The sequence below is a fragment of the Rhinoraja longicauda genome, chromosome 9, assembly GCF_053455715.1.
Source record: "Rhinoraja longicauda isolate Sanriku21f chromosome 9, sRhiLon1.1, whole genome shotgun sequence".
NCBI lineage: Eukaryota > Metazoa > Chordata > Chondrichthyes > Rajiformes > Arhynchobatidae > Rhinoraja > Rhinoraja longicauda.
In genome coordinates, this window is record NC_135961.1 from 1,958,334 (window position 1) to 1,981,596 (window position 23,263).

At 46.9% G+C, this 23,263-nt stretch overlaps 1 protein-coding gene across 7 annotated transcripts in view; it reads right to left on the minus strand.

The window, feature by feature from the left end:
- Positions 1 to 23,263, minus strand: part of LOC144596441 (utrophin-like) — a 401,591-nt gene that overhangs the window by 4,937 nt on the left and 373,391 nt on the right. For 6 of the 7 annotated variants that reach the window (XM_078404693.1, XM_078404692.1, XM_078404691.1 and 3 more), the window contains 7 exons: positions 21,959 to 22,095; positions 16,040 to 16,078; positions 15,015 to 15,080; positions 11,681 to 11,746; positions 10,396 to 10,554; positions 9,155 to 9,392; positions 1,710 to 1,818 (listed from right to left, as the gene is read on the minus strand). In XM_078404693.1, coding sequence (XP_078260819.1) covers positions 1,710 to 1,818; positions 9,155 to 9,392; positions 10,396 to 10,554; positions 11,681 to 11,746; positions 15,015 to 15,080; positions 16,040 to 16,078; positions 21,959 to 22,095 — 814 coding nt within the window. The remainder of the gene's footprint in view (positions 1 to 1,709; positions 1,819 to 9,154; positions 9,393 to 10,395; positions 10,555 to 11,680; positions 11,747 to 15,014; positions 15,081 to 16,039; positions 16,079 to 21,958; positions 22,096 to 23,263) is intronic. The other variant, XM_078404694.1, reaches the window with a different exon arrangement.

The following is a 23,263-nucleotide window of genomic DNA, read 5'->3' on the forward strand; positions in this document are numbered from 1 at the left end:
ACCCTATTAGTCTTGCCACACCCAGCATAGTTGTTTCTGTCGACTTTTTGGACTGGAAAGACAGACCAGGTTTCTTTTTTAATGCTAACTTACTCTACAATTCCATCCTCCTTCTCTCTAAACTCCCCAACGCCAATGTCCTTCATCCCCCAATGTCCTCCAGCCGCAGCCTGCGGACTTTAACATCAAGGAGCTCGCAGTCTCAGGTTGAGACAGACGTCGGGAAGCTCCAAAAGCAGCACGACGTTCGACAAGCCCTGACCCGGGTCCGATCGCTCGGTGCGGGGAAGCTGAGATCCCACCCGATGCAGGAGCCTGACCGACCCTAAGGCCTAAGGGAGTAAGATCGTCCCATCAACGGAAGGTTCGAGGCCCCCGACCGCTGAACGACAAGGAAGGGAGAGATTGAACTTTTTTTCTCGCCTTCCATCACAGTGAGGAATGCGGAGGAGTCACTGTGGTGGATGTTCATGTTAAAATGTATTTTGTGTGTCCTGTTGCTTTTTATTGGTGTTACTGTATGGCAAATGAAATTCCTTGTATGTTGCAAAACATACTTGGCTAATAAAGGTCTCACAAAATGCTGGAGTGACTCAGCAGGTCAGGCAGCATCTAGGAGAGAGGGAATGGGTGACGTTTCGGGTCGAGACCCATTCCTTCTCTCCTAGATGCTGCCTGACCTGCTGAGTCACTCCAGCATTTTGTGATACCTTCGATTTGTACCAGCATCTGCAGTTATTTTCCTACAGTACTGGCTAATAAAGTATGATTATGATTATGATCTGAGTGGATGTAGTGCTTAAGGTGGTATAACATAGGATCCAAGGTTAACAAAAGAACTCTCTGCACCTTTAGCTGCCAAAAGGTTAATGGACACAAGCTGCAGCGAGCTCATTCATTAAACTTGGATGCCATGTTGTGCCACCTTAAGCACTACATTCACTCAGATGAAGATGACTGCAGAACAGAAGTGATAAAGCTGAGTTAGTGGTCAGAGTAGGTTGGATGGGTTGAATGGCCTCTTAATATTCCATGTTCTACACAATTCCAAGATGGCACCCAACCCATGCGACTATTTGCGTGCTAGCCACAGAAGCAGGTCTACAATCACACATTACAATCGCTCCACACTCTTAAATCACTATTCCTACAGCAACATCTCTTATTCCCTTATTGCGTATCCATACACTGTAGGTGGCTTGATTGTGATCATGCATTGTCTTTCTGTCGACTGGTTAGCGCGCAACACAAGCTTTTCACTGTACGTCGGTACACGTGACAATAAACTAAACTGAACGAGACTAAAACGTTCATGCCATGTGTAATGCTGCTGATAATGTTTAACTTGTCAGTGATAAGTAGGGTTGCCAACTTCCTCACTCCCAAATAAGGGACAAAAGGTGACGTCATCGCCCCACGTGACCTCACCCAGCCAGCGGCCACGTGCTCCCGCTCCACCAATGGCGGCCGCCCGGGCCGGGAGGCGGGTTGCTATCCAACTCCGTCCAGCGGCGCCCGGGTCTACACTGTCCGGGCCTACAGCGCCATCTGGGCCTAATACGGGACAAGGGCGGTCCCGTAGGGGACAAACCAAATTAGCCCAAAATACGGGATGTCCCGGCTAATACGGGACAGTTGGCAACCCTAGTGATAAGGGGCCCTTCCATTGGCACTTCAGTTAGTGGTTTTTTAAAGTAATCATCACCAACCTGTCTGTGTGCTGAACACATCGTTAATTGTTTGACTGTTTTCAGCAAACTGAAGGGAACCAGGTGAAGTAACAGCGTGAACTCCATTCAGCTTTGATTCCGTCAATGGCTGGAAATAAAAGAAATAGTCTAAGTGAAATTGCAATAACGTACTGAAAGAATGAGGCCAAACGCAAGTTCGAGAAGCTGTATTTCATATTTTGCTTGGGCAGCTTACAGCTACTCTAGTTCTCTAACTTCAAGTAACCCTTGCATCTAACCCTGAAGCTAGTTCTCTAACTTCAAGTAACCCTTGCATCCCCTCTCTCTCCCTCCCTCCCTCCCCACCCAAGTCGTACCAGCTTCAAAGCCGTCTTGATGAGTCTCATTATCTGTACCCGTTCTCACCCAGCACACAGCTAGCAATGGCCTGTTTCCTTTATCATCGTTACTTTTTTGCACATCTTTCATTCATTTGTTCTATATCTCTCCACATCACCGTCAATATCTCTCGTTTCCCTTTCCTCTGACCCTCAGTCTGAAGAAGGGTCTTGAGCCGAAACGTCACCTTATCCCTTTTCTCCAGAGATGTTGCCTGACCCGCTGAGTTACTCTAGCTTTTTGTGTCTATCTGTGGATTATTATTGATCTGCTGGTCGTTATGCAGAAAGACCAGCTGCCTTAAGAATCGTATATCCTTCCAAATACAATTATCATTTAAGATGTTGACACCTATCGATAATGTTTCCATTATTTGGTTTATTTTCTGAAGTATGGTGTCCTACAATTCTACAAACTGGCATGGTAGACAGGAAGAAGTTTCTCAATTGGCTGGATGAACAGGAAGAGCATTCCAAATTAGCTCAAAGAACTGGAGTTGCCTTCACTTTAGCTGCCAAGGACAGAGCAATATTGGCGATTGATCAATATCTGGCACTTCTAATTAGTTGGTCAACACTGGGAACCCTGGAAACAGCTTCCCAATTAGTCGAGATATGTGGACAGGTATTTCCAATTTGATTATAAATTCAAACACCATACCTCATGTGATAATGAATTCATAGAAGACTCCCAGTGTAGCAGCTGTGTTGGTAGTATTTCTGCAACAAGTCAATGGAGTGTTAGATAGAGCTCTAGGGGCTAGTGGAATCAAGGGATATGGGGAGAAGGCAGGCACGGGTTACTGATTGTGGATGGTCAGCCATGGTCACAATGAATGGCGGTGCTGGCTCGAAGGGCCAAATGGCCTCCTCCTGCACCTATTATCTATGTTTCTATGTTTCTAGAACAGTGTGGAGAATACAAATATGAGAGGGCAGTTTGAGATTGAGATGGTGGTGGTGTTGGGACTTTTGAAGAGCATTCAGGTGAATAAGTCCCCAGGGCCTGATGGGATCTATCCCAGGATATTGAGGGAGGCAAGTGAGGAGACTGTGGGGGCCTTGACAAGGATCTTTGTTTCTTCTCTAGCCACAGGCGTAGCCCTGTTGTTTCTTTATTTAAGAAGGGGAGTAGAAAGAATCCGGAGGACTAAACTCAAAAACTAAACTAAACTAAAGAACAATAGACCGGTGCGCCTCCCATCAGTGGTAGGGAAACTACTGGAGAGAATTCTTTAAGATAGGATTTGGAAGAGAATGGTCTAATTAGAGATAGCCAGCACAGCGGTCACAGTGGCGCAGTGGTAGAGTTGCTGCCTTACAGCCGTCCCGACCACGGGCGCTGTCTGTACGGAGTTTGTACGTTCTCCCCATGACCTGCGTGGGTTTTCTCCGAGATCTTCGGTTTCCTCCCACACTCCAAAGACGTACAGGTTTGTAGGATAATTAGACAATAGGTGCAGGAGGAGGCCATTCGGCCCTTCGAGCCAGCACTGCCATTCAATGTGATCATGGCTGATCATTCTCAATCAGTACCCCGTTCCTGCCTTCTCCCCGTACCCCCTGACTCCGCTATCCTTAAGAGCTCTATCTAGCTCTCTCTTGAATGCATTCAGAGAAAAGAGCGGACCGCCTCCACCTTAGCTGGCAAAGGGGTGGCTCCGGCCGATGTAACCCGGTGACCCAAAAAATCTACCACCGACAGGCCGAATTGGCATTTGTCCGGGTGCAGAATCAGGCCGTGGTCCTGCAGCCTCTGGAATATAGTGCGGAGGTGGACTAAGTGCTCCTGGACCGAACGTCTTTGTTCAAAGTCTTTATTCGAAGGTATTTGCAAACAGACTGCAGCTTTTGGACACACACTACTTAACTAGGTATAATAATCTAATCTCATCTTTCCAGCTGGTCGCCAGACACAACTATACCTCGCGCTCCCGCATCTCGTGCCTCGTTAGCCCAACCGAGGGTTCGAGACCCCCCCGCTAATCCGTATGTCCCTACACTACCTCTTATTCTTAAACTGTGGCCCCTTGTTCTGGACTCCCCCCAACATTGGGAACATGTTTCCTGCCTCTAACGTGTCCAACCCGTTAATAATCTTATACGTTTCGATAAGATCTCCTCTCATCCTTCTAAATTTCAGTGTATACAAGCCTAGTCGCTCCAGTCTTTCAACATATGACAGTCCCGCCATTCCGGGAATTAACCTAGTAAACCTACGCTGCACGCCCTAAATAGCAAGAATATCCTTCCTCAAATTTGGAGACCAAAACTGCACACAGTATTCCAGGTGCGGTCTCACTTGGGCCCTGTGCAACTGCAGAAGGACCTCTTTGCTCCTATACTCAATTGGCTTGGTAAATGTAAAAATTGTACCTAGTGGATGTAGGATAGTGTTAATGTGCGGGGATCGCTGGTCGGAGTGGACCCGGTGGGCCGAAGGGCCTGTTTCCGCGCTGTATCTCTAAAAGTAAAAACTAAAGTTCTTTAAGGTAGGATTTGGAAGAGAATGGTGTAATTAGAGATAGCCAGCAGAGTTTTGAACGTGGCAGGTCGTGTCTGACCAACTGGATTCAGTGTTTTGAGGAGTGTAGGAAAATAACTGCAGATGCTGGTACAAATCGAAGGTATTTATTCACAAAATGCTGGAGTAACTCAGCAGGTCAGGTAGCATCTCAGGAGAGATCTCAGGAGAGATCTGAGGATGTTGTTGATGGTGAATGACAAAGTTAGGGCAGTGGATGTCACAGACATGGATTTTAGTAAGGCTTTTGAAGATGTCCCTCATGGTCGGCTAATCCAGAAGATTAAGATGTGCGGGATTCACGGTGATTTGGTCGTTAGATTCAGAACTTGCTGATTCGTAGAAGACAGGGGTTGTGTGGAAGGAAGATATTCCACGGGTCGATATTCGGACAGACCAAAATGCTGGCGTAACTCTGCGGGTCAGGCAGCATCTCCGGAGAAAAAGAATAGGTGATGTTTCGGGTCAAGCCCCTTCTTCGGACAGAGAGTCAGGGGAGAGGGAAGCTAGAGGTGTGAGAAGGTACAAAGAACAAAAGAATGAAAGGTATGAAAAGAACAAATCAAGGATGGTCAAGGAAAGGTGGACCACAATGGCCTATTGTGGAAAAGGTGATGACGAGAGGGAAACTAAGCAGACCGACAGTGAAACCTGTAGGATGACTAGGGTGGGAGAGGGAGGGACGGAGAGAGAAGGAATGCAAGGGTTACTTAAATCAGGGAATACCGCCGGGTTCAAGCTGCCCAAGTGAAATATGAGGTGCTGTTCCTCCAATTTGCCTATGGCCACACTCTGACTGAGGAGGAGGCCCAGGACAGAAAGGTCAGTGTGGAAAAGGGAGGGGGAGTTAAAAGTGTTTAGCAACTGGGAGATCACATAGGCCCAGGCGGACTGAGCGAAGGTGTTCAGCGAAATGATCGCCCAGTCTGCGCTTACCTCCCGTGATGGAGACGGTGAGATCAAGAAAGGATAGGGACATGTTGGAGATGGTCCAAGTGAATTTGAGTGCAGGATGGAATTGGTGGTCAAGTTAATGAAGTCACTGAGCTCTGCATGGGTGCAGGAGGTAGCACCGATGCAGTCATCAATGTAACAGAGATAGAGTTCGGAGATAGGGCCAGTGCACGCCTGGAACAGGGATTGTTCGACGTAGATGACAAAGAGGCAGGCATAGCTGGGGCCCACACGAGTGCCCATGGCTGCGCCTTGGATTTGGAAGAAGTAGGATGAGTCGAAGGAGAAGTTGTTGAGGGTGAGGACCAGCTCTGCTAGGCAGAGGAGTGTGTTCATACAGGGAAATTAGCTGGTTCTGCGGTTGAGGAAGAAATAGAAGGTTTCTGGTGGGGGATGGAGGTGGAGAGTGACTGAACGTCCATAGTATCACGGCATCATGTTTGGCTTAAACATTGTGGGTGGGGTGAAGGGCCTGTGACCTTCTGTTTCATGTTCTATCTACAGATTATCTGGTCATTTTTCAATGGTTACTAGTTGAGTAACTAGTTGAGTTACTAGTAACATTTCCTTGTGGCAACAGTAACTTTGCTTCCCAAGTATCTCATTAGCTGTGTGGTGCTTTGAAATGGATGTGAAATTCACAATATTAATTGTAAGTCTCTCCTTTAGCAAATATATATCCTTCACCTTTTGTCTAAGGTCAATTTCAGATTCACACGAGCCAAAGATCTGAGCACTGCCATGGAAAAAATTGTTGCGATTACAATATAAGTTTTAGAAAGGAAACAAACCCAGTATTAGTCCTACATAGTTGGCAATGCGTGGATTAAATAGTGGATAAGCATCAATTTTGTGGTAAATTTTTAAAATAAATTCAATGGAATGTTTTATGTTCTGTCACAGACATAACAATTTAGTTCAGTTGAGTTTAGTTTATTGTCACGTGTACCGAGGTACAGTGAAAAGCTTTGTTGCGTGCTATCCAGTCAGAGTTTATTGAACAAGTGATGTTTTAGTAGTTATGTTCATCGACATTTTTATTTTGTGAATTTACAGTAGGATCTCCCAATGTTTGTATTCACTGGAGTTTAGAAGGATGAGAGGGGATCTTATAGAAATGTATAAAAATTATAAAAGGACTGGACAAGCTGGATGCAGGAAAAATGTTCCCAATGTTGGGGGAGTCCAGAACCAGGGGCCACACAGTCTAAGAATAAAGGGGAGGCCATTTAAAACTGAGGTCAGAAGAAACTTTTTCACCCAGAGAGTTGTGAATTTGTGGAATTCTCTGCCACAGAGGGCAGTGGAGGCCAATTCACCAATGAATTTTAAAGAGAGTTAGATACTCTAGGGACTAGTGGAATCAAGGGATATGGGGAGAAGGCAGGCACAGGTTACTGATTGTGGATGATCAGCCATGATCACAATGAATGGCGGTGCTGGCTCGAAGGGCCAAATGACCTCCTCCTGCACCTATTTTTCTATGTTTCACAGAGGCAAAAATGGATATCGAACAACAAAAACATGAGTTTAAGACAGCCTATTTGGATGGTTGAGGGGATTTTGGCTAATCTGGCAGATAGATTGAGAAAGAGAGGACAAATATGGCTGAATGCAATGCTGCCTTGTGAGCATCAAGTATGGAAGAAAGACTAACAGGTCAGAATTAGAAATATTAAATGCTGGCACATGCCTGAGAAGGAGGTAGTTATGTAATGCAATGCTGGCACTTTGAGTCATCGTGAGAAGGAACATGTAGTTAAGTAATGCAAGTACTTCCACAACTGGTCCCTGTCAACTATTGGAACCAAACAAAACCTGAATTATTTTTCTTAAAGACTCTTTGTAACCTTCCAAGTTCCGTTTGGCTCAGGTCACTGTCACTCGAAAATATACACATTCAACATTGAGAAACTGCCCAAACCAACATTTCACCATTTGCAAAATGCTGATTACACTATGTCCAGCGGGTCAGGCAGCATCTCTGGAGAGAAGGAATGGGTGACGTTTCGGGTCGAGACCCTTCTTCAGACTCGACTCGAAATGCCACCCATTCCTTCTATCCTGTTCTGCTGAGTGACTCTGTTAAAGTTCATTCCGCACTAACAGACAACAAGCCACATTAGACACCTTAAGAAAGTAACGATACCTTTTTATTCACGCAAGTGGGAGTGGGAGAGCAACTCCGAGTATGGCTACATACTCGCTGTCCCTCGTGGTCCCACTCAACTGATTTGTGCACAGATAGTACATTCATACCTGAGTATTCACGGGTAGTTAATCACACACAATCCTCAGCATATTCCTCTACCAGTTCTTATCTTTTCTGGCACCAGTTCTTATCTTGTCTGGATCATAGAAACATAGAAAATAGGTGCAGGAGTAGGCCATTCGGCCCTTCGAGCCTGCACCGCCATTCAATATGATCATGGCTGATCATCCAACTCAGTATCCCGTACCTGCCTTCTCTCCATACCCCCTGATCCCTTTAGCCACAGGGGCCACATCTAACTCCCTCTTAAATATAGCCAATGAACTGGCCTCAACTACCTTCTGTGGCAGAGAATTCCACAGATTCACCACTCTCTGTGTGAAAAAAAACGTTCTCATTTCGGTCCTAAAAGACTTCCCCCTTATCCTTAAACTGTGACCCCTTGTTCTGGACTTCCCCAATATCGGGAACAATCTTCCCGCATCTAGCCTGTCCAACCCCTTAAGAATTTTGTAAGTTTCTATAAGATCCCCCCTCAATCTTCTAAATTCCAGGGAGTACAAGCCGAGTCTATCCAGTCTTTCTTCATATGAAAGTCCTGTCATCCCAGGAATCAATCTGGTGAACCTTCTCTGTACTCCCTCTATGGCAATAATGTCTTTCCTCAGATTAGGAGACCAAAACTGTACGCAATACTCCAGGTGTGGTCTCACCAATGCCCTGTACAATTGCAGCAGAACCTCCCTGCTCCTATACTCAAATCCCCTCGCTATGAATGTCAACATACCATTCACTTTCTTCACTGCCTGCTGCACCTGCATGCCTACACCCAGGTCTCGTTGCATCTCCCCTTCTCCTAATCGGCCACCATTCAGATAATAGTCTGCTTTCTTGTTCTTGCCACCAAAGTGGATAACCTCACATCTGCCATGCATTTGCCCACTCACCTAACCTATCCAAGTCACGTTGCAGCCTCCTAGCATCCTCCTCACAGCTAACACTGCCCCCCAGCTTTGTGTCATCCGCAAACTTGGAGATGTTGCATTCAATTCCCTCGTCCAAATCATTAATATATATTGTAAATAGCTGGGGTCCCAGCACTGAGCCTTGCGGTACCCCACTAGTCACTGCCTGCCATTCTGAAAAGGACCCGTTTATTCCTACTCTTTGCAAGATCAAGACTTGTCTTTCTGTGTGGTTTTACTTAGCAATCGGGCATCTTATCTTTTTAGTCACAACACCTTGGGTCTGTTTCTTTTGTCATGCGCAACATCACAGATTCAGCAAATCACAGCATTTTATCCTGTTTGCACATAATTCTTGCCTGGGTCATTCCTCTGCAGTTCTAAAACTCTTTCAACTCCAGCATTTTGTGTCTATGCTGATTACACTATACCTCTTCCAACAGTTTTCTCAATCGGAACAACTGTGATTCCAGTTGTTTGTTGTGGTCCTCCAAGATCTGCATCCTGGCCTCCAGTCTTCCCTTGTGTTGCCGCAGCAACTTAGCTTCAGCCAGCAGATCAGCATCCAGGTAGTTCTGTTGAGTTGGTGAGAAAGGTGGTGATGGCAGGGACTTCATACCTCTCAGAATCTGCTGCTGCTTTAACTGTTCATACTCAGCTTGTAGATTCCTGTAGTAACAAAAGCAATTAGAGTTTGTTCAATTCACTTAGCTCAGTTTAGAGATACAGCGCGGAAACAGGCCCTTCAGCCCACCGAGTCCACGCCGACCAGCGATCCCTGCAAACTGACATTACCTTACACACACAACAGAGAATATACATTTTAACCAAGCCAATTAGCCAACATACCTGTACGTCTTTGGAGCGTGGGAAGAAACCGGAGCAACCGGAGAAAACCCACGCAGGTTATGGGGAGAACGTACAAACTCAGTACAGACAGCACCCGTGGTTGGGATAGAACCCGGGTCTCTGTGAGACAGCAACTCCACATGTAACCAAAGATATTTTGGGGTTGAGGGGAGGGTAGGTGAGCAACCATTTTGAGAGCAGAGGAAGCATCTTTTTGAAAATTCAGTTGGAGGTGGCAGTTGAGAGCGGTTGAAATGAACAACATTTGTGTGAAAAAGTGAATGCACGAGATTCAGAATCAAAAAGAGTTTGGTGAATGTTATAGAGCTGGAGGGGATAGATGGGCCTCAGGATGATGGGCTACTTTCTGAACACTGCACGCCCGATTCTCAATTTGAACAATAGTCAATAGGAAGACAGTGGGGAAAAACAGAACAGGCGCAGCGGTAGAGTTGCTGCCTTACAGCGGCCTAGACCCAGGTTTGATCCCGACTACGGGTGCTGTCTGTACAGAGTTTGTACGTTCTCCCCGTGACCTGCGTGGGTTTTCTCAGAGACCTTCGGTTTCCTCCCACACTCCAAAGGCGTGCAGGTTTGTAGGTTAGTTGGCTTGGTATTAATGTCAAAATTGTCCCGAGTGTGTGTAGGATGGTGTTAGTGTGCGGGGATCGCGGGTCGGTGCGGACTTGGAGGGACGAAGGGCCTGTTTCCGCGCTGTATCTCTAAACTAAACTAAAGAAGGGTTAAAGAAGAGCCACAGGAGATGGGTAAGGTCCACAAAGAGCACGACTACAAAAAGAGTTGCAAAATTAAACAAATTCACCTTTGCTCCTCCTCAAGATTGGCAATGATGTGTTCCAGCTCACTCCGTTCCTCTTGCTCCACTGACTTGAGGATCTGAACAGGACTCTGAGGCTGGTTTACTGGAGACTCCCTCCCCAGTGTTTGGCAGAACTGTTGGATTAGTGCGTGTTCATCATCACTGCTCAAAGAACAAAGTATACAATCTCAGTTCACTGTTCTACTATCATGCAAAAATGTAAAAAAAATCTTTATAACTTCATGCACGTTATCTATCGTAGTTCTCCTTCCAAAAGAAAATTACTAATGTTGCAGTCTTATAATTCATGTTGCAGTTGTATAAGACGTTGGTGAGACCGCATTTAGAATATTGTGTTCAGTTCTGGGCACCATGTTATAGGAAAGATATTGTCAAGCTTGAAAGGGTTCAGAAAAGATTTACCAGGATGTTGCCAGGACTAGAGGGTGTGAGCTACAGGGAGAGGTTGAGTAGGCTGGGTCTCTATTCCATGGAGCGCAGGAGGATGAGGGGAGATCTTATAGAGGTGTACAAAATCATGAGAGGAATAGATCGGGTAGATGCACAGAGTCTTTTACCCATAGTGGGGGAATCGAGGACCAGAGAACATAGGTTCAAGGTGAAGGGGAAAAGATTTAATAGGAATCCGAGGGGTAACATTTTCACACAGAGGGTGGTGGGTGTATGGAACAAGCTGCCAGAGGAGGCAGTTGAAGCTGGGACTATCCCATTGTTTAAGAAACAGTTGGACAGGTACATGGATAGGACAGGTTTGGAGGGTTATGGACCAAGCGCAGGCAAGTGGGACTAGGGTAGCTGGGGCATGTTGGCAGGTGTGGGCAAGTTGGGCCGAAGGGCCCGTTTCCACACTGCATCACTCTATGACTATGAAGGGCCTGTTTCCACACTGTATCACTCTGTGACTCTATGAAGGGCCTGTTTCCACACTGTATCACTCTATGAAGGGCCTGTTTCCACACTGTATCACTCTATGACTCTATGAAGGGCCTGTTTCCACACTGTATCACTCTATGAAGGGCCTGTTTCCACACTGTATCACTCTATGACTCTATGAAGGGCCTGTTTCCACACTGTATCACTCTATGACTCTGACAAATACTACCAAATTGTTGATTCAATGATAATTAAAGATTTTTCCTCAACAATTTTAATGTTGTGCTCCTTGCTTAATACTGATAGTTAATTAAAATGCACTGCATTTCATTCTGCCATGTATAAATCATACTTGGTCCCAGTTTCTCCAGCTCTAATTGTTCAAATTACTTACACACTTGCAGTGGCAGAGCTGCTGTCTGTGAGCAAGGAGCCATTCGTTTTCTCCATCAGTGCCAGCCTGAATAAAACATGCAATATTACGTCATTAGATTAAAAAAAATAATCAGAATTAAACCAGTCATCAACAGGAGTATACACAAATGCTGGAGTAACTCACCAGAACAAACAGCATCTCAGAGTGATACAGTGTGGAAACAGGCCCTTCATAGAGTGATACAGGGTGGAAACAGGCCCTTCAGCCCAACCTGCCAACAATGTCCCAGCTACCCTAGTCCCACTTGCCTGCGCTTGGTCCATAACCCTCCAAACCTGTCTTATCCATGTACCTGTCCAACTGTTTTTAAACGATGGGATAGTCCCAGCCTCAACTACCTCCTCTGGCAGCTTGTTCCAAACACCCACCACCCTCTGTGTGAAAATGTTACCCCTCGGATTCCTATTAAATCTTTTCCCCTTCACCTTGAACCTATGTCCTCTGGTCCTTGATTTCCCTACTTTGAGCAAGAGACTCTGTGCATCTACCCGATCTATTCCTCTCATGATTTTGTAAACCTCTATAAGATCTCCCCTCATCCTCCTGCGCTCCAAGGGATAGAGACCCAGCCTACTCAACCTCTCCCTGTAGCTCACACCCTCTAGTCCTGGCAACATCCTCGTAAATCTTTTCTGAACCCTTCAAGCTTGACAATATCTTTCCTATAACGATGGTGCCCAGAACTGAACACAATATTCTAAATGCGGTCTCACCGACATCTTACACTGGAGAGAAGGAATGGGTGACATTTCTGAAGAATGGTCTCGACCCGAAACGTCACCCATTCCTTCTCTCCAGAGATGCTGGCTGTCCCGCTGAGTTACTGCAGCATTTTGTGTCCACCTTCGATTTAGAATAGCATCTGCAGTTCTTTCCTCCACATCAACAGAAGTACATGGGTTCCGTTACTGTTCATGCCCACAAAGCAGTTGCAATTGTTTATAGACACAAAATGCTGGAGTAAATCAGTGGGACGGGCAGCATCTCTGGATAGAAGGAATGGGTGACGTGTCGGGTCGAAACCCTTCTTCAATTGTCCATAAAGCATATGGCAAGTCAAAAGGAATCCAATGTAATGTACTTAGTGTGAACTGCAGATGCCGGTTTATACCGTAGACACAAAGTGGTGGAGTAACTCCCCCGGTAGATGAGGTTAGAGGAGGTGCAAGTGAACCTCTGGAATTTAGAAGGATGAGAGGAGATCTTATCGAAACGTATAAGATTATTAAGGGGTTGGACATGTTAGAGACAGGAAACATGTTCCCAATGTTGGGGGAGTCCAGAACAAGGGGCCACAGTTTAAGAATAAGGGGTAGGCCATTTAGAACTGAGATGATGAAAAGCTTTTTCAGTCAGAGAGTTGTGAATCTGCGGAATTCTCTGCCTCAGAAGGTAGTGGAGGCCAATTCTCTGAATGCATTCAAGAGAGAGCTAGATAGAGCTCTTAAGGATAGCGGAGTCAGGGGGTATGGGGAGAAGGCAGGAACGGGGTACTGATTGAGAATGATCAGCCATGATCACATTGAATGGCGGTGCTGGCTCGAAGGGCTGAATGGCCTCCTCCTGCACTTATTGTCTATTGAAGGTATTAGACAGAAACTCACTCAGGTTGATTGGAGCAGGTTGCTTGATGGAAAAGGAACGTCCTGAAAGTGGGATGTTTTTAAAAGTGTGGTGACAAGAGTTCGGGACATGCATGTCCCTGTTCGAGTGAAGGGCAAGGCAGGTGGGGTTAAGGAAACTGGGATGACCAGAGACGTTGAGGATCTTCTGAAGAATATGAAGGAAGCATGGGGCAGGTTTCGGCTGCTGGGACCAAGTGTATCCCTGGAGCCGTTTCTGGAACCGAGGAGCACGCTAAGGAAGGAAATCAGGCGGGCAGAAAGGGGGCTGGAAATAGATCTGGCAGATCATATTAAGGATAATTCAAAAAGATTTTATGTTCATTAAGGGAAAAAGGGTAACTAGAGAGAGAGAAGTGGCCTCTCTGGAATCAAAGTGGTTATCTCTGTGTGTGGAGCCACAGGAGATGGGTAAGGTACACAAAGAGCATTTTTCCTGTACAGGAAGACAAGAAAACTTGGGGCAGTCGATGGAAGTGTCTTGAGGGCAAAGTCATCATCATCGGCGGTCACTGGAAGCGAGTGTGACTGTCCTCTCCATAGGGTCGGACGCCTGTGCGTGACTTTGTTTAACGTGGGGAGACTGGTGCACAGACAGCCACCACACGGTCCTTGACAGATCTGTGTCAGGATCCAGTGGCGTGGAGTCCAAGACGACCGGGGACCCTTTTCTGCTGCAGCCTTCATCCATCCGCCTTCCCAGCCGTTGTGACGCTCCACTAAAGTCAGCCGCCATCCTCCCTCCCTCCGCCTGTTCCACCGTTGGGGTCTTGGTTGCATTGCTCTTTGTCAGGGACCTCCCCCTCGGCCGTACCGCCATGGGTGACCCTACCAGGAGCGTAGCTCCAGACGGCATCGCTCTCAGGACCACACAAGCTTCTCCACCTCGACACAGTGACAATCCATATTGACAACAATGTATCTGCCAATAGGTGGTCAGGTGCTTGACTCTTAATAAACATTGAACCATTAAAAAACAATTTCACAACAGAGGAATTAGGAAGTAGAAAAACACACAAGAAAAAAGAAGTGTGGCGTAGAGAATAGTTCCACGTATATTTGTGAACAAAAAAAAATCAAGTTGTCATTTACAAGAGTGCGGTTATGAAGCTTGATTGACAATATATTTAACCCAACACCTCCATTTTGGTTAACGGGAACACTATCATCATCTGCTGCCCTTGACCGATTTTAAGACAAATTATCACATAAGTTAACATCTACCATCTGTTTTTTGATTGTGTGTTTGTAGAACTTAATTGGAAACCAAGAATGATTCGCGGGCGGCACGGTGGCCTTACAGCGAATGCAGCGCCAGAGACCCGGGTTCCATCCCCACTACGGGCACCATCTGTACGGAGTTTGTACGTTCTCCCCGGGACCTGGGTGGGTTTTCTCCCAGATCTTCGGTTTCCTCCCACACTCCAAAGACGTACAGGTTTGCAGGTTAATTGGCGTGGTAAATGTAAAAATTGTTCCTAGTGTGTATAGGATACTGGTCGGCGTGGACCCGGTGGGCCGAAAGGGCCTGTTTCCAAGCTGTATCTCTAAAAGCTAAAACTTGCACGATGAAACCGAAGAGACTGTGTAGTAAGAACTAGTTTGGTCCTATAATAATTTGGTGAAACATGATAGGATTTCAATGCAGCAATTGCTAAGTTTGTTGTTACCTGTTGGCGTAGTACTCTATTCTGGAATGCGTGTCATCTTGGGACAGCTGTGGAGATTGTGTGGGGCTGCAACAATAAAACGTGTTAAAATTAATATTTTCCTTAAAATATTAAAGTTACAATACTGCTTCATTATCTTAGTGCTGATATGTTTGAGGAGACGAGGACAAAACATTTTCACTCAAGAGAGTTGTGAATCTGTGGAATTCTCTGCCTCAAAAGACAGTGGAGGCCAATTCTCTGGATGCTTTCAAGAGAGAGTTAGATAGAGCTCTTAATGATAACGGAGTCAGGGGGTATGGGGAGAAGGCAGGAACGGGGTACTGATTGTGGATGATCAGCCATGAGCTGGCTCGAAGGGCTGAAAGGCCTACTCCTGCACCTATTGTCTATTGTTACTGCTATAGAATTAATCCATGGAGTAAAAATCCAGCTGGAAGTATATTACCTTTCCAACAATCTTTAATTAACCACTTTAAACAGCTTTTCATATCTTTTGTGGCTTGTGATGCAAGACTGATGTGGAAGAACATAAACTCTGTTTGCTCTGCATGTTATGAAGTACACACTTGTAATGCTGATCAGATCAGCTTGACACCCTGCTTCTTAAAAGCAATAATTCTTTTTAAAAATAACATCCAATTATACTTTTGAGTAATGGGGGCATTGAGGGTGGGATGCTTGGAAAAGAGGGAAATTAGAGGGAATTCACATATTAGAAAACGGAATCACAAAGATTAATTCTCCATTTATTTAAAAAGAGAACATTCTTCAAGCATCGATTGGAAGCACAGTGAGGAGGTGATAAACTCTCCATTATGTTTCAAAAGGAGGTAAGGTACTACTTCTTAGTTAGGTAGCCTGCCTGCCTCGAGGAACAGAATGGATATTCTCCTTATTTCCATGCTGGTTGATCAAACAGTTGTGAGCAGCCCCCTGATGTGATGCACGACATTAATACAGCAACAAGCTGGAGTGGGGTTGAGACGGAGCCCTTGGCATGCAGGACAGATGCACATACTCACTCATATTGCTCGGGCCACATGCTGATGACTGTGACGGGACTTCAAAAGAGAAAAAAAAAATACACAACGTCTTACTGGAGCTCAAAGAACAATGGAATGCTTTACAAATGCACACTAACAAAACAGAAGCATATGTAGAAAGTTGCTGTCATTCAAATAATCATCTCCTGTTAATGAGCCTAAATGGCCTGTCCCACTTAGGCGATTTTTTAGACTGTCATAGTCGTAGCAGGTCGCCGAAAAACCGGCGACTGGACCCCCCCCCATGACAATGCAATGTCTAGGACAAGCTACAACAACCTACCACCTAGTTGACGTCAAGCTACGGCAAGCTACCGACAACAGGCGACCCAATTGTCCTGAGTAGGATGTCCACCTACGACCGCACCTACGACAACCTACGACAACCTACGGCCACACAGGTGACAACCTACGACAACCGACGTCAACCTACGTCCACCCGCGACATGCTACGACCCTGTCGGCGACAACTGAAGACAATTCACGTTATTTTGGCCTCCGGTTTTGACGCCAGGTTGACGTAGGTGGTCGCCAATGGTTTTCACCGAAGTCAGCACCGGTGACAACCTACGTCACCTGGCGACAACCTACGACAGCACCCACGTCAGGAGATGTCAAGCTACGCTCATTGGCGTCAAACCCACTGTCGGCGAAAATTTTTCAACATTCTGAAAATTCAGCGGCAACGAGAAAGACGCTACGACTCTTTGGAGACGACTCACGACTGTACAGGCGACAGCCCCGCGACCGTGTGGAGACAGCCTAGTCACCTGTAGTCGTCTAAAACAATCGCCTAAGTGGGACAGGGGTTTAACTGAACAAGCCTGGCCCTTGGTACCTCAAGGAAAAATTATTTAATGTCATCATGTTGCTGTGAATTTATGTTCTCCCTCTTGACCGCGCTTTTGCGGTTGCAGCTCCTAGACTGTGGAACAGCATCCCTCTCCCCAGCGGAAGTGGCGGCGCCTAACGGCTGCGGCTCGCTAGCAGTCTGTTCGTCTTTTTTCCTTTTTTTTTGTTGTGTGTCGTTGTTGGGATGGTTTTTGTATTTTTTTTTTTGGTTGTGTATGTGTGGGGGGGGGGGGGGGGGGGTGGTGGTGTGGGTGGGGGGGGTGCGGGGGGTGGTGGTGTGGGTGGGGGGGTGGTGGGGGAAACTTTTCTCTTCCTCACGGCGCGGGGTGCGGCTCGGCTGCGGGGCCTAACATCGCCCGATGCGGCTCGGCCGCTGGACTTTACATCGCCCGGTGCGGCTTGGCCACTGGACTTAACAGTGCCCGGTGCGGCTCGGCCGCTGGACTTTTCATCGCCCGGTGCGGCTTGGCCGCGGGACTTTGCATCGCTGGTGCAGCTCGGCCGCTGGACTTAACAGTGCCCGGTGCAGCTCAGCTGCGGGGCCTAACATCGCCCGGTGCGGCTCGGCCGCGGGACTTTACATCGCCCGGTGCAGCTCGGCCGCGGGACTTTTCATTGCTGGTGCGGCTCGGCCGCGGGACTTAACATCGCCCGGTGCAGCTCGGCCACGGGACTTAGTTGCGCAAGGCTTGGTCGCGGGGCCTTTCATCACCCGGCTCGGCCGCGAGACGTTTCAGCGCCCGGTGCGATTCGGTCGCGGGGACTTCCATCCCCTTGCGGGGACTGTGCGGGTCGGTCGGGGACAAGCTGTCTGTCCGTGGGCGTGGGGAAGAGAGTGGAAGTTTTGTTGCCTCCATCACAGTGAGGGGGTGTTTGGAGTCACTGTGATGGACGTTTGTGTTGGGGTCATGTGTCTTGTGTTCTTTTTTTTATGACTGCTATGTAGTTTCGTTCGGTACCTCGGTACCGAATGACAAATAAAGCTCTGTTATATACTGTTATCAGAACTGCATCGACTCTCCATCCACTCCTTTAAGTCCAGGCTCAAAACCTATTTCTACTCCCTAGCGTTTGAGGCTCATTGAGGAGGCGCTGTGAACTGTTTGCGTGCTACTGTATGTTTCTTTTTTTTTCCTTAGTACCTAATCAGATGTACAGCACTTTGGTCAACGTGGGTTGTTTTTAAATGTGCTATACAAATAAAATTGACTTGACTTGACTTGACTTATACAGCAGGACCTCCATGAGAATTTTTTCAGATTTTTCTCTTGCTACAATATTCAGTTTTCTTCAACAAAGCATTCATGTCTCTTCCTTTTGCTTTCTTATCTTCCACACTGACCATAGAGTTATAGTCATACAATGTGGAAACAGACGCTTCGGCCCAAACCAACAAACCCATCTACATTAGTTCAATAAGAAAATAACTGCAGATGCTGGTACAAATCGATTTATTCACAAAATGCTGGAGTAACTCAGCAGGTCAGGCAGCATCTCGGGAGAGAAGGAATGGGTGACGTTTCGGGTCGAGACCCTTCTTCAACCTGTTCAACCTGTCTGCGTTTGGTCCATATCCCTCTAAACCTATCCTGTCCATGTACCTGTCCAAATGTTTCTTAGCTATGTTGATAGCACCTGCCTCAACTACCTCCTCTGGCAGCTCGTTCCATACACCCACCACCCTTTTGTGTAAAAAGGTTGCCCCTCAGGTTCCTATTAAATCTCCCCCCCCCCCCCCTCCCCCCTCTCACCTTAAACCTATGTCCTCTGGTTCTTGAAGTTGATTGGAGTAAGTTATTTGTGGGCAAAGGTACATCTGTAAACCTGGATGTTTTTAAAAGTGCGATTGTAAGAATGCAGGGCAATGTGAGATGCTTGTAAAGGAGTGATGGTGAGAGTTCAAGGCATGCGTGTTCCTGTTAGAGTAAAAGGCAACAGATGGGAGTAAGGAAGCTTTAAAGACAAAAGAAATTGAGGCTCTCCAGCTCTGGTCAGGAATAAGAAGGGAGCGTGGGACAGATAAAGGCAGCTAGGATCACGTGTATTCCTGGAGGAGTTTCGAGAACTGAGGAGCATAGTCAAGAGGAAAATCCAGATGGATCTATAGACCAGTGCACCTAACATCTGTGGTAGGCAGTGTAAGAAAATAACTGCAGATGCTGGTACAAATCGAAGGTATTTATTTCACAAAATGCTGGAGTAACTCAGCAGGTCAGGCAGCATCTCAGGAGAGAGGGAATGGGTGACATTTCGGGTCGAGACCCTTCTTCAGACTGATGTCAGGGGGGCGGGACAAAGGAAGGATATAGGTGGAGACAGGAAGATAGAGGGAAAACTGGGAAGGGGGAGAGGAAGAGAGGGACAGAGGAACTATCTAAAGTTGGAGAAGATAATGTTCCTTCCGCTGGGCTGCAAGCTGCCCAAGCGAAATATGAGGTGCTGTTCCTCCAATTTCCGGTGGGCCTCACTGTGGCACTGGAGGAGGCCCATGACAGAAAGGTCAGACTGGGAGTGGGAGGGGGAGTTGAAGTGCTCAGCCACCAGGAGATCAGGTTGGTTAATACGGACTGAGCGCAGGTGTTGAGCGAAGCGATCGCCGAGCCTGCGTTTGGTTTCGCTGATGTAAATAAGTTGACATCTGGAGCAGCGGATGCAATAGATGAGGTTGGAGGAGGTGCAGGTGAACCTCTGTCTCACCTGGAAAGACTGTTTGGGTCCTTGGATGGAGTTGAGGGGGGAGGTAAAGGGACAGGTGTTGCATCTCCTGCGGTTGCAGGGGAAAGTGCCCGGGGATGGGGTGGTTTGGGTAGGAAGGGCCGAGTGGACCAGGGAGTTACGGAGGGAACGGTCTCTGCGGAACGCAGAAAGGGGAGGGGATGGGAAGATGTGGCCAGTGGTGGGGTCCCGTTGTAGGTGACGGAAATGTTGGAGGATGATTTGTTGGATACACTGGCTGATGGGGTGGAAGGTGAGAACGAGGGGGATTCTGTCCTTGTTACGAATGGGGGGAGGGGGAGCAAGAGTGGAGCTGCGTTACGAATGGGGGAAGGGGGAGCAAGTTACTGAAGAAAATTCTGAGGGATAAGAATTGGATAATTGCATTTAGATAGCAAAATACATTTGGATAGACGGAGCGATTTAAGGATGGTCAGCATGGTTTTGTACATGGGAGATCTTGTCTTACAAATCTGATTGGAGATTTTTGAAGAAGTAACTAAAAAGGTTGACGCAGGCAAAGCCATAGATGTCATCTATTTGGACTTCAACAAGGCATTTGATAAGGTTAGAATCATAGAGTCACGCATTAGGCTCTTTGGTCCAGTTAGTTGACCAACATGCCCAATCTACACTAATCCCAACTGCAGGCGTTTGGCCCATATTCCTCGAAACCTTTCCTATCCACGCACCTGTCCAAAATGTCTTTTAACTATTGTTACCATACCTGCCTCAACTACCTTCTCTGCCAGCTTGTTTCATAAACCCTTTGTGTGAAAGGTTTGCCCATCTGGTTCCCATTACATCTTTAAAATTTAAGATTTATGAGGATGCTGCAACGACCACCGGGTGGCGCCACCAGCAATGGCTGCCTCGCCAACGGTCTGTCCGTCCTTTCTAACTGTTTTTTATTATTTTAAGTATGTGTTACAAGTATGTTTTAGTGTTTCTTGGTTTGTTTTATTTGGGGGTGGGGGGGAATGGGGGAAACATTTTTTTTAAGCTTTTACCTGGACGGAGATGTGATTTTCCTCCGTATCATATCTCCGTCCTCACTGCGGCCTAACATCGAGGAGTTGGCGGCCTTTCCCGGAGACCGGCCCAGCGCTTCATGTCGTGGGCACGACACGGACTTTAACATTGCAGAGCTTCGATCCTTTGCCGAGGATCGACTGTGGAGAGCTCCAACCGTGGGGCCTGTGGACTAACACAGTGAAGCCCGCGGTCTCTGGTAAGGCCGACTCGGGAGCTTCATGCCGCGGAGAGAGTTTCAACCGTCACGACTCCGGAGTGTCGATCATCCCGACGCGGCAGCGGCCGACTGTGGACGGTCCAACAGCCCCGACCGTGGGTGAACAAAGAGGAAGATGGTTGAACTTTATTACCTTCCATCACAGTGAGGAATGTGGAATCCACTGTGGTGGATGTTCATGTTACATTTTATTTTATGTGGCTGTGTGTCTTGTTGCTTTTCACTTAGTAAGGCTGTATGATAACTCAAATTTCACTGCACCTTGATTGGTACATGTGACAATAAATTGATCTTGATCTTGAAATCCCTTGACCTGAAGGCCTGAGCTATAGGGAGACGTTGAGCAGGCTCAGTCTTTATAACTTTGAGCACAGAAGGCTGAGGGGTGATCTTATAGAGGTGCATACGATTTATCAGGGAATAGACAGGGTGACTGCACAGAGAGGTTTTTACTCAGAGTAGGAGAATCCAGAACCAGAGGAATAGGTTTAAGGTGAAAGGGGAAGATTCACTAGGAACCTGAGGGGCGCCTTTTTCACGCAGAGGTATATGGAACGAGCTGCCAGAGGAGGTAGTTGAGGTATGGACTATAACAACATTTAAAAACCAACAATCCTCCAACTTCTTTGTACCTCACCATCTGTAGTCACTTGTGCAGACACTGTCACTTACTCTACCCATCTGGCAATCAGCCCCCCCTCACCTGTAGAAGTTTTGTTAAGAAAGCTTATTCCTAATCCTCAGGTACGAACACTTTGTCCCATGCCTGCTTCTTTTCCAGCTTTCTCCTGCTACCATTGGAGGTAGAAAGACAGGTTCCTCCTCAACACATTGCCTAGCCATTCCCTCCACAGACGATATCTGCCCCGTTGAGTTAATCCAGCACTTTGTGTTTTGCTCAAGATTCCAGCACCTGCAGTTCCTTATGTCTCAGTGTTTTCATCTCTTGGACTTCTTATTATTGTACGGGGCAATGCTGAATATATATCCTTTTCCTTCAAACAGTGCTTAATGGTGCAACACTGACCATTCATAAGTAAGAGGAGATATATATCTCATCCGTATAAAGTTAAACTTACATCTCAAGATTATCCCCTTCCAGGACTGTTTGTACTGGCAGGTAACCTAGACGGGGATGTTTGGCAAAGTACTTCTTTGACCTGAACTTATTTTTCAGCACCTTGGTGAAATCACGTACATCTTCGCCTGACGTTGTCTGAAAGTGGAAATGAAATGTTATTGTGAATTGCTATGAGGCAGTCTGTTAATTCACCCATTCATCATGTGCAAACTATGTGGAGGAGCTGGTGGTGGACTTTAGGAAGAAAGGAAACCCCTGTCCCCTGTGTCCATCAATGGTGTGGATGTGCAGTTTACCAGGGAGTACAAATACCTTGGCGTGTACCTGGACAGTAAACTGGACTGGTCCAGGAACGCTGAGGCCCTGTACAAGAAGGGACAGAGCTGGCTGTACTTTTTGAGAGGGCTCTGCTCCTTCAACGACTGCAGTGAGATGCACAGACTGGTCCCACCAAGATGCAGCACAGAACGCCACAGGAGATCCTTCTACCCTGTGGCTATCAAGCTGTACAACTCCTCCCCCTTCTGTCGTGGGGTAGACTGACTCCCCATCCCAATCTTTCCACATCCCTAACCCTTTCCACGCTTCACTTTAATTTCATGTTTCATGTATCTTGTGTTTTATGACTGTTGACTGATTAATTTCCCTCCCGGGATAAATAAAGTTCTATCGTATCGTATCATACTTTAACTGACTAAATGTCTACAGGAAAATGGCAATGTTTGCACCTGTGGGTTAGGCCGAACATTCCTTAACAATATTTCTAATTCATACGCTGAATATCACTCACCCAGAGTCACCAGGACATCGAGTCATCAATTGAGAAAATAAGAAATGCATATCTTCTTTGGCCATCGGACTTTGCTGGCTTTACCTTGCACTGAACGCTATTCCCTTATCATGTATCTATACCCTGTAAATGGCTTGATTGTAATCATGTATTGTCTTTCTGCTGACTGGATAGCACGCAACAAAAGCTTTTCACTGTACCTCGGTAAATGTGACAATAAGCTAAACTCAACTAAACTAAGATCGTACTTGGTATTTTCAGAGGCTTGATAAATGCAGGCAGGGTTGCCAACTTTCTCACTCCCAAATAAGGGACAAAAGGTGACGTCACCGCCCAGCGCCTCACGTGACCTCACCCAGCCAGCAGCCATGTGCTCCCGCTCCACCAATGGCAGCCGCCCGGGCCGGGAGGTGGGTTGCTAATCAACCTCCGTTAGGCGGCGCCCGGGCTTCCGGGCCTACACTGTCCGAGCCTAGAGCGGCCCCCGGGCCTACCGTGTCTGGGTCTAGAGCA